The sequence below is a fragment of the Hippoglossus hippoglossus genome, chromosome 4 (assembly GCF_009819705.1).
Source record: "Hippoglossus hippoglossus isolate fHipHip1 chromosome 4, fHipHip1.pri, whole genome shotgun sequence".
Lineage (NCBI taxonomy): Eukaryota > Metazoa > Chordata > Actinopteri > Pleuronectiformes > Pleuronectidae > Hippoglossus > Hippoglossus hippoglossus.
This window is the reverse complement of record NC_047154.1, coordinates 10373851-10387678: the sequence shown is the minus strand read 5'-3', so window position 1 is coordinate 10387678 and position 13828 is coordinate 10373851. Positions and strand designations below refer to the sequence as shown.

The following is a 13828-nucleotide window of genomic DNA, read 5'->3' as shown; positions in this document are numbered from 1 at the left end:
TCAGATATGCACTTATTTGAGCACATTTCCAGAAAGCAGAGCACTGTATGAAGCCTGGTTCAAAAAGGGAATAAATTGTTAAATAAATCAAGCAATGAATGATGTATAGACAAAGCTCTCTTTAAAAACCTTAGGGATATAGAAATAAATAAATAAAACCTGAAAGTGTTTTCTTTCTACTAGTCTGAAAATCTTATTATTATTATTATTCAAAACCAGTGCCACTCTACAGTCCTATAACCTGAAATCAGTCAATTAGTGCTGCTGCAGAAAAGCACATCACAGAAAAAAAAGAAGAAATAAAGACAAAAAAACTTAAAACTTGAATTGCTCTTGCACTTCTCCAAGGTTTGAGATATTGATTCCACTCTGAGCCCTGAAGCTCCAGTTTGCATTTTAAAAGTTTAAATCCCCCTCTTTCTCTCTGAAATTGGGAAACTATTTAGTTAATAAGCACAATAAGTTGATCTGGGTCAGCGTCACACCTCCAAAGAAAAAGCCAATTTGTAGATTAAAAAATAAGGAAGAAGACGAGGGCGCTCTTTGATTTGCTCACTCAGTCGACCTGTCATTCCCTTGTGGCTGACCAAACTCAGTGGGAGCCAATCTAAGTGTGGAGGCAGTCTGGCTCTGAAGGGATCGGGCTAATCAAAGGGAGGGGTTAAGGTGCTGATTAAAGGTCAAGAGACTTTTACCCTGATTAAAGACAAAGCGAGACAGAGACAAATAAAGGAGGCCAGGGGACAGGCCAGGGGACAGGCCGAGATCAGCGATTCAGAGATTATGAATCAACAAGGTCATGCATCAGTCCGCACTGACACAGAACTCACTGAGTTTTTCTACACTTTCTTTAACATTGCATGATTAAAAGCTTGTGTTTGGACAATTTCACAGATTTCCCAGGTAATAATTCATGCGTTTGAATTAACAAAATCTCTTTAGAGATCTAATACCAAAAGCCCCTTTTCCACCAGTCAAAAAATCCATTTACATCCACCTAACCTGTCTGCATTGTGAATGGATACATTCAGCGTTCTTTCCCGGGCCAACGGACTTTGCTGTAGTTTTTTTTGTCTCTGACTTCGGTCGGCAGGGATGGAACACCCAGATGTTCGTGCTGAGTTTAACCTCATTAAAAAGTTGCCTCCTAATTTCTATATTATATATATTAGTTTGTATATAAGAGTGTGCGATCTGCTCTGAATCCAAATAAAAATCTGGATCTTGCAGGTTTCAATTTGTCAGGGAGGTAGGCTGCTGTACAGTAATACATTTTGGAATGGATCAGGACAAGGGGGCAGATCCAGGAATTATTTATCACTTTCTTTGACATTGCAAGATAGCACCGTCTGCAGGGCTCTACAAAGTGCCATTCTAGTTTTGAATTACTTTGGTAGTTTTACAGAACTGTCCTCTCCTCTGCAGACAGTCTTGAGGACAAACCCAGTGCAAAGTCATTACATTAATAAAGACATTAATAAATGTGAAAGTTAATTGGTTTTGAAATGACTGAAGAAAAGAACACCTCCAGCTACAAATAATAAAGCAGAGGAATCCAAAAACCAGTCAGATAACAATGTGCATATTGCAATCAAATTTAAACATTAAAAGAGTCAGTTGAAAGTGCATTTGAAGCCTGATGATTTTAGCCATGTTAGCTGTGGTAAACTGTAGTTCAGACAAAAATATGTCAACAAATATTTATAACATAGGGTCAGTTCACTGAGAAATGAAAAGTCACTAATTATCTACTCACCCCTATGCCGATGGAGGGGTGGGTGAAGTGTTTGAGTCCATAAAACACTTCTGGAGTTTCAGGGGTAAACAGTGCAGCAGCCGAATCCAATACAATTGAATACAGTAGATACCTATCTTCAGACGTAATAAAACAACAGAAAAAACATAACATGCCTCCATACTGCTCGTGTGGTGTCATCAAAGTGTCAGCAAGCCCCTACATTAAAATTTGACTCGAAACGAGGTCATTTCCACCGTGTTTTAAGCCTAAACGTCCACCAGAAGTGGTTAAGCTAGAGGACGTTAGCATTTCCGACGGCCCCTTAATGCAGCTTGTCGGAAGATATCAGCGGACATTTAGGCTAAAAACTTGGTGTAAATGACACCGTTTCGAGTCGAATATGAATGTCGGGGCTTCCGGACACTCGTATGACACCACACGAGCAGAATGGAGGCATGTTATTCTTTTTTTCTGTTGTTTTTTTACATCTGAAGATAGTTCACCAGTTACTTCAATTGTATTGGATTTGGCTGCTACACTGTTTCCCCTTGAAAAGTGTTTTGTGGACTCAAACACGTCACCCGCCCCTTCATCGGCATAGGGGTGAGTAGGTAATGACTGAATTTTCATTTCTGGGTGAATTATCTTATTATGATTCGCTGGCACACCCGCTGAAGACAATAGCCACAAGTAAGTGAGCGAGTCACGGAAACGCCGGCTTCAATGAGGCAGTGTGCTATCATGTGTTTTGGCATAGCTTTGACGAGAGAATAGATGGAAGGGGGCTGGATGATCTAGATGGCTTTTCCAGGATAACTGTGATTACCTGATTTTTTTCCTCTAGTGACATCACTACGGTCAAAGTTTTGACTTGTCCAGTACTTTGGTTAGTGACCAATACCTGCCAAGCCCCAGCAAAGTCCAGTTGTTATTATGCTATAAACATTGTTCTAACAAACTACCCAATTGGAAACTAACAGAGACAAAGGTTTAAGGACATGTCAACCTCAAAGAACGGACCGTGTTCATCACTTGATGTTGCAGCAACTCTTTATAAGAGTTCACTTGAACAAGCCGCAACAGTTTCAGCCAATTATCAGCTGAGAGCCGATGTGGTTACAGTCCGACGGTGCCTGACAGCCTTACTTTGAGTTTGATGTGGCAGATTCATAAAGACGTTTAAAAAAGACGGACGTTGGGATAAAGAAAGGATATTTCAGGTAGAATAAAATTCCCTGTTGCATTTCTGATTGAATAATATAAAACATCTTTTAAAATGATAATGCTGCTGTTCAAGATTCAGTCAGAGCTGTAGATATGTCTGAGGAAAAGGTCACAAAGATAAATTTGTATTTAAAATCCATATGTCAGGGATGTTTCAATATTTTTTACAAGTCTTCCAATTTCAGGATAAATTTGTTTTTCTGAAAAACATAGTGACATTTTTTTTTCTTTTTGTTATTCTGTTCACTTTCCACAGGGGATAATTCAATCACAGAGTCCAAAAAGTCAGACCTTGAATCTCAATCGTTGGATCAAATATAACATCACGTCTTTTCATGACATCGCATTTCTAAAACCATCTCATGGGAAATATTGCACCTTGCGATTTGAGCCACTTTTATGCTAGTTCTGAAATCTCTACTTGATTGAGAAAATAAATCCACAGTGTTTTGATCCCACCAATAGGGTTTTTTTTATTTGAGGTGGTTTTACCCATGAATAAATCACTTTCAATCAATCATTCACTGAAAACATTTTACAAATGATCCACTAAGCTCGAACTGTAGACACCATCACGTCTCTATTTACTCAGTTTCTGACAGTCTCAAACACAATCATTTACACTGACATTTTACCAAAGCCAGGGGAAATGCACAGTTTATCTTGTCAGGCAATTTCAGTGTACGATTTTAAATCCAAATACTGATATAAAACAGTATCGCAAAAAAATAAAAAAGGTAAAGACATACAGAGTGAAAATATATTAAAGGAAACATCAATGATTAAAACACAATTTCCCTTTCTGTGTCTACCATTAGGAGGAGCACATTTTGGGGAGTTTCTTAACATGTTTCACATATCATCAGCATGTGGTCGCAGCTTGGCGGAGCGGCGGGGATCCAGGGTCACAGTGGCTATGTGACCAGTGATTGGATCTACCTGGAAGTGGCCAATTCCCTCCACCTGACTGCTGTTTAGAGATACGGTCTCTGAACTCGAGCGCTCTTGGTTCACTCCCAGCTTCCCCATCAGTGTATTCATATCTTCCAGTCCATGGTCTGCTGGGAAATGTGGGTGCAGAGGCTCTGATTCATCTTCAGTGGAGAACGGGGGGTCGATGACGCTCAGCACGCGGGAAGCCTGGAGGTTCTGCAGGGACCGCGACTGGACTGTGGGAGGACAAGACATTCAGAAAAGAGAATTCAACTTTTTCCTCTGCTAATCCCAGAAATCCCTGTCTGTCTGTCTGTCTGTCTGTCTGTCTTGGCTTCACACTTGGCATGTGTATTCTTAAGAGCACAAGGAAGTGCATTGCAGTGCATACAATTGGTGCGATTTGGACATGTGATACATTCAATATTAATATATTCTAAATAAACAGGCAAACAGTGCCTTGCAGTCAACAGGGGAGGGACAGTGGGCCACAGTCAGCAGGCAGAGTTGAACACGTCTTCTCCTCCATCTTCAGATAACCTACAGCCATGATCGACAACAGGCTTTGGGTCAAAACTGTCCCATCGGATCCTTTTGATAATTCGATTTTTTTGATATTGAAGCTGCCAAGTTGACACCCAGAGCTTTTATTTAAAAAAGTTTTGGCATTCACAAGAGCGGCAGTGTGGGGTACTGCATATTGAACGGCTCTTTCAGAAAAAAATCTCCAACAATCATTACCACAGGCCAAGCTAACTGCCCATTCAGAACAGGCAGGTTTACAACAGGCGTTGCACTTCAAAAACCTGAAGACAATATAAGACTCTGGTCTAAGCTAAGGGAAGGTGCAGAGTGATTCCATTTTTCATGTCTGTCACACAACTTATTGTAACAAATGACATTTTGCGGCTGTGCAAATTCTCATCTCGTCTCATAATTAAAAATTGACAGTTTGTGGGTTTGCGCCAACAGAGTTGATATCAATTTATGGTAATTCAGCAAAAGCTGCTGACATAACGTTAGCCTCATATCTGTAATGATAATGCATGGATTCGGTTCTCCATGCTCTGGCTCTAATCTTTAAATTTTGAAGTTGAATCCTCCGACAGGCAGAGCAGTGCTGTGAGGCTCGGCAGGTGAGAGCCTCTCCAGCTGTGGGCGAGACTGCAGTTCTGAGAAGCTCCTCGGCTGTGACAGAGCTGCCCTGGATTAGCTGACAGGTGGACACATAAATCTATTTGGTGCCATAGGTTACTCACTTCTGACTGGATTGAAGTCTCCTTGGCTGACCTTGCTGTCGGGAAAGGGCTTGAGGCTGGGGAACAGGATTAGCGACAGGGACAGCAGAAGTACCTACGAGTGTGATATGAAAAAAAAAAATCAAATACAAGGGACAGAGAGAAAGATTCGGACCAGAGAATATTTACTTCATGCTGCATTCAAGTCAAGAAAAGTTGGAAAATCTGTGTTCCACACTGTTGGGCTTTTCTATGGCTGGTGGCTATTCCCTCTGTGAATATGCTTTCAGATTGCAAAGTGTAGAAGAAAGTAACCTTGCTGTGAAGCAAAATATTCTGTGACTCAGAGCCGAGCCCTGTTCATATTTTTAGATTAGAAATTACATTTTTTAAATTCTGCTCCACTCATGTCGCTTAAGGCAATTAGCTGCTCTTTTTTCTGCTGCTGTGATCAAAGGTAATAAATGGCTGGTTTTCAAACAGTGTATATTTCTCTTCATGGGGGCTGTGTCTGTTTGTGTCCTTTGTGATGTCTCGTCCACTGTGTACATATCTAAATTGGCCTTTCTCAATGGCTAATTCAGCTGTAGCTGTTGTTGCAGTTTGGCTTGCATTGAGGGGGATTTTCTTTTAACAATGAGTCATACGGGGGTCTGGGCAGTTTATTTATCTGCCTGGCACACACACAGAGGACGTCCTTACCAGTACACATGTCCCTGTCTGGGCTGGCTTGTTAGATGTATTCATGAACAGAGCCTGCAGCCTGCGCAACTGTTCCATTAGTGACCTGCAGACAGGCGAGGAAAGGAAAGACAAAACAGTTAGAAAAAAACTGAAAATGGAAAAGACAAAAAAATTATTGGATTAACAAGGGTCTGTGGGGAACAAGAAGGCGAAGTATACAGCTGGAGGCAGTTTCAAGGAGGACATGTTTTCAGGAGATTACAAAAGAATAAAATGGGAAGAAAAGCTCTATTTTACAATCGCTCACATGTTGCACTTCTCCAGCTGTGACACTTTCCTTTGCAGCTCCTGGTTGTGTGCGTTGCAGGCTGCCATCCTGGAAGAGAACAAGGTGAGAACAAGGAAAACCCCTTACTCACAAAAATATGACAATCTTATTGCAAAACACGGTTTAAAATCTAATTTATCGGCCCATGTTGATGTCATCTCGTCTGATGTGAGTCAATATGAAATATTCTCATAAATGCACATCATAGTATGCAAATAAATATTAACTTTCACACAAAAATTATGATAGAATGGATTACATATTTGAGCAAGTTTCAGGTGAATTTTGCTCTTTCCGTGGCCAGTAATGGTCATACTGTACAAACATAAATACTGTACATATCTAACATCCATATTGTACAGATATTTTGTGTGTGTTTGTAATATTGTTTCCTACATGCTAATGCACAAACATACCACAGCAAATTCTTTGTGTGTGTACACCTACTTGGCAATTGACCCTGATTTTGACTCTGATTCTGATTCTGAAGTACCTAGAGGCTTAGGAAGATAATTTTTATGGCATTTTATCCTCAACAGCTTTAAATAAAGAGACAGGTAATAAGGACAGAGATGGAGAATGACATATAGCGAATGCCAATTACACTTGTGTCATATCAGGGTGCCACAAAGTGACTTCCATGATGAACTGAAATAAATTGAACAGGGGCTACCTCAGGGGTACGACAGGAAAGAAACCAATACATCTACAGTATATTGTGAAAAAAATGGTTGTCGGTCATGGAAAGGACAAATTCAATTTGTAGTTAACATGCAAAACTTTGCAAGACCATTATCATTTGACTGGTCACTCTCGTACAAGTTCGTTTCTTACCTGCTCTCCAGTCCATCAATATATTCCTTCTTCTTCTTCCTGCTCTCCTGGGCAGACTGCTTATTACGAATCTTCCGGCGTATTTTCTTCAGAACCCTTTCTTCATACTGATTGAAAAGAGGAGGCAACATTTTCATACAGCGCGCCGGCAGAATTGAACATAAGGAGCTCATAATTGTTTTCATTGTTAAAGTATTGATAGCAATCTACCTTTGTGAGCGGTAGCTGGCTGGGTAGAGTCACCCCCTCCTTCGCTAGAAGCTTCTTCTCGTCCTCATTGAGAAGCAGCTCTGGAATAGACTGTTGCGATGGCGGTGGGGGCTGGTGGTGAGATACGAATACTAACATTTAAAACATCATCACCACAGTTTGATTAAGTTTATTCTCTGGCCCCAAAGCCCCCCTCCCCCCACCTTCCCTCCCTCTCTCCCTGGAGCTACACAGGATGTAGTTAAATGAGTGCAGGCTATCAGTCCACCTTCATAACTCTCATTTCATGGTTACCTCAGAGCAATTACAGTGTGGGAGCCCACGTTGCATTCCGCCACTGTGTCCTACATCCTATTAAACTGGGCAGCGGAGATGGGATCAATACCCCTGCTGAAATCTGAGCGCACTGCAAACTTTCCAAAAAGTTTAAAAAGGGGAGTGTGATCAGATTTGCAAAGGCCTCGTCCCTTTGCGTGTCTATGATTTCATCAGCAAAAGCTGCTGACAGAGCTTTTCCCTGAAGTAAATGTGCACACTCAGACTAATTCACACACGTGGCGAACAACAACAAGAGTCAGGCGGCTAAATAAAAACACTCAAACACCCAAAAGACCTCCCCCCCCCCCCACACACACACACTGACTCTGCACTAAAATAAAAACATTATTGACTTTATGTATTTCAATTACATATTAAATCTCAAGTTCAGTGTAAAGGGTCACAATAATAAAATGTTTTCTATCCTGTTGAGTTAGTGTGAGTAAATCAAATGACTTCAGAGTGTTTAATATATATATATATATATATATATATATAGTTATCTATAAGTTAAACATTATTTAATGAAATCATTCTCAAGTTATTTGATTTATTCAGAGTAACTCAACATGATAGACAAAAACACTTCATGAAAAGTGACAATTTACTTAAAATTCATGCACAATAGTTTTATATGTACTTGAAATACATAAAGTCACCGTTTTAGGCACACTTTTGCATGTGTGAACAACCTACCACCACAACCAGGATAATAATAATATATTAATACAACTCTATTTCTATAGTCCTTATCTAAACAAGATTACAAATTGCAAAGACTTCCCTATAAAAAGCTATGTTTGAAGCAATGATTTAAAAACAGGTTAAGTACTGGCAAGACTAATCTCCTCAGGCAAGTAGTTTCAGAGGGTAGAGGCCCAGATGGCAAAAGCCTGGTCGCCCTTAGTTACCAGGATGCACTTACTGGTTCGGGTGTTCCAGACAGGAGCAGATCTTTGACTGTTAGCGGGAAGCCAGAGGACAGCTGTGGTCTATGTACATCAGATGGATATTGTGTAATCCTCACCCTGCCCGCCGGGAATCCAGACTCCCATCCATCTACAACCACACAGACAGGAGGATGCACACAAAGCACATGCAAACAAACACAAATACGACATGCTAGTGTCATTGTTTGTATTCTTTTCTAAAAAAAATAAGAAATGGCATTTAGAGCTTGAATGTTGCTCGAATTCCAATTAATCTACTTGGTCCTCAGCATGTGTACTATGCTTTTTCATCACTAGGTAGTAACGTCAGTGTCTTTGAATACTCCTGCACACAATCTTCAATAATATATAATATCCTACTTTATCCTATGTGCTACTGGGATTTATGTGCGGGAATAAAGCCAGAAGAAACTGTGACTGAAATTCTAGATTAGTCAGTTGTCTGCTGTGTTGTCCCACTGTGGTGTGATATGTACATCTGTCTGTATTTACATGAATTCCTGTAACATCTGTCTATAAATAATTTGTTACTCAATGTGTTTCTGAGCATTATTTAACACATATATTCAACATAGTGTAATCAGAATGAAATAATGATGTTATTAGAGCTAAGTTGATCTACAACAAGTTTAATTTGCACAATCAATTCATTGTTTAGCAATTTTTCAAGCAAAAATGGCAGAAATTCCCATGTTCGAGATTATACAATGTGAATGTTTTCTGATTTCACTACTTTTGTGACAATAGCCTCTTTCGGTTCTGTTGTTAAAAGCAAGAAAAAAAATCTCTTTGGACTTGGTTGCACCCCTCGATCTTTTAATGTGTTACCATATGAAGGTGTTTCTTGGATATTTGTGACTCACTGAGGTCCATGGGGACATTGGCTTCCAGGGCCGCCTTTGTTTGGGGCCTCTTACTGAAGAACTGAGTGTCCCTGTGGGGGCTCTCGGGACGTTGTGGACTGTCCATCTGGTCTGAAGGAGGGTCCTCGCTGATTCCGCTGTCACTGGGAGATGGGGACCACAGAGGTGAGCCTGACACTGACTCACTTCCACTCAGGAGGGCGTTGAGGAAGTCGTCATCTGCCTGTTCGGGCGGCTGCAGCATCTGATGGGTAAAAAACCTTAAATGTTATCATTAGTCTGTCTGCGTGAGATGATAATGTGGCGAGAAATGGGACTTTGAAGAAAACACAAAGAAACAGACAAAGATCTACAGAGATGAACTATACGCAGTGAATAGAAAGCAAACGTTTATTTGCAGTATGTATGAGGGACATTACAGATCCCACACTCTCACGCACATTCGGCTCCTGGATTGGCCAGGTGTGATGGTTGCCATGGTGCTCCGCTTCTTCATGTCGAAGAATTCCCTCATTTTGATCAAACAGCCAGTCGAGCAGCTCAATACCATCACAACCCTGAAATGAGATCATGACCTTTAATGATAACACACTGGACTATGTATGTCTGCCACAGCTGGGGACTGGTGTTTCACTGGCAACAATTCACCATGATCCTCCATGAACAAACTGTACTGTACATGTCCCCCTAATCCGTGTGGATATCTGTGGCTAGTAAGACAGTCTTTATGAGTAATCATTTTAATGCTGTTTTAAAACAGTGGTCTAACCGTAAATTTGATGTACATTTAAAGTTCAGTTTTTAACTTCCTCTCAGGCCTGAACTTTGCTCTGCGAAGCTGACCCAGTTACCCACAACTGACGAACTACGATGCAACAAAAAGACAATATTTAGACGGTTACCTGATCTGGGTAGTGCTCCATAGTGTCTCTGTTTGTGTAGCACAACAGAGAGGCCTCAAAACACAACTGAGATCCAGCAGAAATATCCAAATCACTGTTGTTGTGGAGCAGCTTTGTCTTTGTTCCTGAGAGTCCCCGCTGTATCTCTCAACTCGTCTTCTTGAGTCCAAAGTTTAAACTCCAACTCAACACACCCAGCCGACTAGCTTGCTCTGCCCCTATTGGCTCTGAGGAGATATCATCTGATTGGTAGGCAGTGGGACACAACTGAGGAACTTAACTAGTTGATCTGTTTGGAGACGGACAACAAGAAAAACATCAGAAAGGTCAAAGTCTGTTGTTTCCTTTCCTTTTATTTATTTATTTTTTGATAGTGTATTGACATTAGGATAGCTATGACCTTTAGCATATATTTATAACACAATGAACAAGTTTTAGAAAACAAAAGTCAATAACACTGGTTTTAGGGGTACAAGATTTAGATTGTTTCACAGTCTTATGCGTTTCAAATCAGATTAGTGAAATTAAAATGATATTACATGTATTTTTTGTTAAAGTAAATAAATAAGTAATTGCACATGGTTAGTACATTACTGTGTTATGACTGGATTAAGGGAATCATATTGAGTTGGAATAAGACAGTGTTGCCTGGAGCCTCTTTAAACAATAATCAGCTCTAGTTCAGGATGTGGTGCCCACTCTTCAAAACCTTCGTAATTTAAGACCAGAAATTTGTCTGGTGACTTTAAGGTTAAAGGGGTCATATTTTTTCAACTTGAGGAATATGTACCTTGAATTAAATCATCTATTTATTTAAATTTTCTGTTATTGTAATGCAACGAAGACATGATTGCACACCTCCAGGTTGTTCAAAATTTAATCACCAGACTTTAAACCACAAAAGATTGATAATATCACCCTTTTTATCTCCCCTTCAGTCTCTGAGTGTTTTAGAAAATGTTGTAATATTTTGCTCTGGTCTTTGAAGACTCATGGATTGGCACCGAGCTACTCGGCTGATCTAAATCAGTACTCACTAGCCCGCAGCATGAGATTGTCAATAAGGCCGTGCTGTCTATTACTCCCCTGAGGCTGTAGAGAGACCAAACGTTTGCAGTTAGGCCCCGACCCCCTGGAATTTTCCATTACTTTTACATAATTCAAGTTTTAATTGTAAGTAAGTAAGAGTTAAGTAAGAAGTCCTTTATTAGTCCCGCAATAGGGAACTTTGCAATGTTACAGCAGCAGAAAGACATCACATAAGTAGCATGCATTGAGACTTTTATCATTTTTCTTTTACAATTACTTTTTACTGTTATGTGTAATCAATTGTCTTTGTCTCCCCAGATTTATAGCATGATAACATATCTAAAACCAAACTCACCTGAAAAATGAACACTTAGACAAACATCGGTGGGATAAGAACTACCTAAAATGTCAGAAACCATCTTTGTGAAAGTTGTATTTGATGTGTATTATACTTTTTAATTTGGTCCAAGTCCCATCCATTAACATGAAGGAGGTAGGATCTATGACCTATACAGCAGCCAGCATCCAGGGGGCTATTAAAGTGCTTTGGCTTAACTTTTGGGGAGCAGTCATGTCGTCCATTTTTCATCTAGCTCTGGGCCTGCCAGCCCCCAACCTGACTCCCAGCTGGGTGTCCTTCACCTGCAGGCACATTTACCAGCCTCAGCTTCAGTTACTCTCTAGTCAGTTTCCAAAATAAATAGCAGACGACCATAGTCTTCAAGCGTATTAACACAGTTGTCAGCAGCCTGTCTGATTCAGACCCTGATTGCCTTGAGCAGACCCTTTTTGGGGGTACTCATCTGGCTATCACTCCCAGATAAAGGGGTATGAACCCCTGGGAAGAGGTCATGGAGATATTGATCCCGAAAGCTGAACAGCACCACAGTGACTCTGCTGCTCTGCGACCCGGAGCCTCAGGAAAACGTTGTCAAGCGGCCCAAATCATCCTAAACCTGCGGCTTTATTATTGAACTCAGACATATTAGAGGAAATGCACACAAAAAGGCAGATTGGTTGAAAAGTTGAAAAGATTTATGAATAGTTTTGATGAAAAGAGTTTCACAGTTGACTCTCAAAAGGATGATTTGGCATTTTGGGAATTAAAGTTACATGATAAGATTGATACTGTGTCACGCCTGCTCGGAAAATATGAAGCTACCACCCGCAGTCAGTTAGCTTATCTTTGAATACATCCTACATGCAAGGGATAACATCTGGCCTGCCTCTGTCCAAAGTTAACAAAATACACCCTTCTTACCTCTTAACTGCAACATTACATTTTTACACATTTTAATTATTATATATTAATTAGTGAGCTTTAAAGATGCTCTGAGAAGGACTTTATTAGTTTTTAGTTAACCAAGTTGGTCTTCCAGCTAAGCTAACTAGCTACTGCACTGTCATGAAAGTGGTGCAGATTTTCTCATCTAACTTTTAATATGAAAGTCAGTAGGCAGCCTTCATGTGTGTGTGTGAAACCACCCCAGGTGAATTCTTGAGAGAAATGTTAAAATAGTCTGTTTCCCTATAAAAATCTGTATCTCCATCATCTTGTGCCTGTGAGGCAAATATGCCAGATATAGCCAGGACCAACACTTCTCAACCTTCCCCCAAAATCTCCCCCTCACATCCTCTCTAATCTAACTACTGAGCGAGTTACTCATGACATGTGTTGCATCCAGAAATGGACATTTATTTGACTTAGCCCCATGGACTGCAAAGTGGAGGGAACATTTAACAACCAATCATTCCATGTTAAACTTGGCAATGCCATAGCAGCAAGGAGTTGATCAGGTGGAAGATGTGGTGAAGGAGTCTTCTGTGAATTAACAGTGAATATGAGCATGTACGCCTTTAAATAGACCCACGGATCTAATGAAATGTGATGGTATGATAAGCTAACTGTCAGCTGACACATCAGAGTTAGAATGTCTAGCCAGGAATAGTCCATTATGTTTTCATAAAAGAAGAATTACATAATCATTATTGCTTTGTTATCTGATGGAAGGAATGTTTCAAAGGGCAAAAGCTCTGTATGACTCCACAAGTGTTTCAGCTTTGAAAAAAGCTCCATGAAAAGGAGTGTTCATTACAAACACAGAGTTTGTATACAGTAAGAAAGGTTTAGTTTTATGGCCTCAGATTAATTTGCATTATGAAACAGCATTTTCAGATAGAGACAGATGCGATTCATCTGCCACCAGTTTGTATAGCTCTTCCCTCTTATCTCTTTTTGTGTGTGTGTGTGTGTGAGAGAGGAATATAATATATAACCTCAGTCTGTGACAGAGGTGTTATCAACCAAAGGGAGTTTTGGCATTGATTTTAGTTATACGGTCACAGTTAGATCCGTTTAGTTTAGCTTAGTTTTTTAGAGTATAATGAAAAGCTGTAATGGATAGAAGACATTCTTAGTTTTTCCCTTTCCTCTAGTTTGTTATCTAGGTTTTTGTGTATGTAAAATGTCTGCCAAGTTAAAAAGTCCCAAGTCCGCTCCTGGACCTCAAGCTACTGACACGTGTGGTCAGTAATTCGGCTTATTTATGAGGTATCGTGATGTCATGTGACATATTG

General features: G+C 40.2%; 1 protein-coding gene across 1 annotated transcript; it reads right to left on the bottom strand.

The window, feature by feature from the left end:
• Positions 1-3407: 3407 nt before the first annotated feature.
• On the bottom strand, positions 3408-10448 carry creb3l3a (cAMP responsive element binding protein 3-like 3a). Its single transcript, XM_034583856.1, has 10 exons — positions 10223-10448; positions 9761-9877; positions 9321-9564; positions 8433-8566; positions 7190-7300; positions 6980-7086; positions 6125-6193; positions 5836-5920; positions 5155-5248; positions 3408-4131 (listed from the first exon to the last, which is right to left on the bottom strand). The coding sequence occupies exons 1-10, from the start codon at positions 10241-10243 to the stop codon at positions 3815-3817; spliced, it is 1299 nt and encodes a 432-aa protein (XP_034439747.1). The 5' UTR covers positions 10244-10448; the 3' UTR covers positions 3408-3814.
• Positions 10449-13828: the final 3380 nt, after the last annotated feature.

What these genes read in the sequence shown, in the direction of transcription:
- creb3l3a (XM_034583856.1), bottom strand. Translation starts at nt 10,243, where the DNA reads ATGGAGCACTACCCAGATCAG. An exon ending in TGGAGCACTACCCAGATCAG is followed by an intron (nt 9,878 to 10,222) that starts GTAACCGTCTAA and finishes ATCTCATTTCAG; the next exon opens with GGTTGTGATGGTATTGAGCT. An exon ending in CAGCTGGAGAAGTGCAACAT is followed by an intron (nt 5,921 to 6,124) that starts GTGAGCGATTGT and finishes GCCTGTCTGCAG; the next exon opens with GTCACTAATGGAACAGTTGC.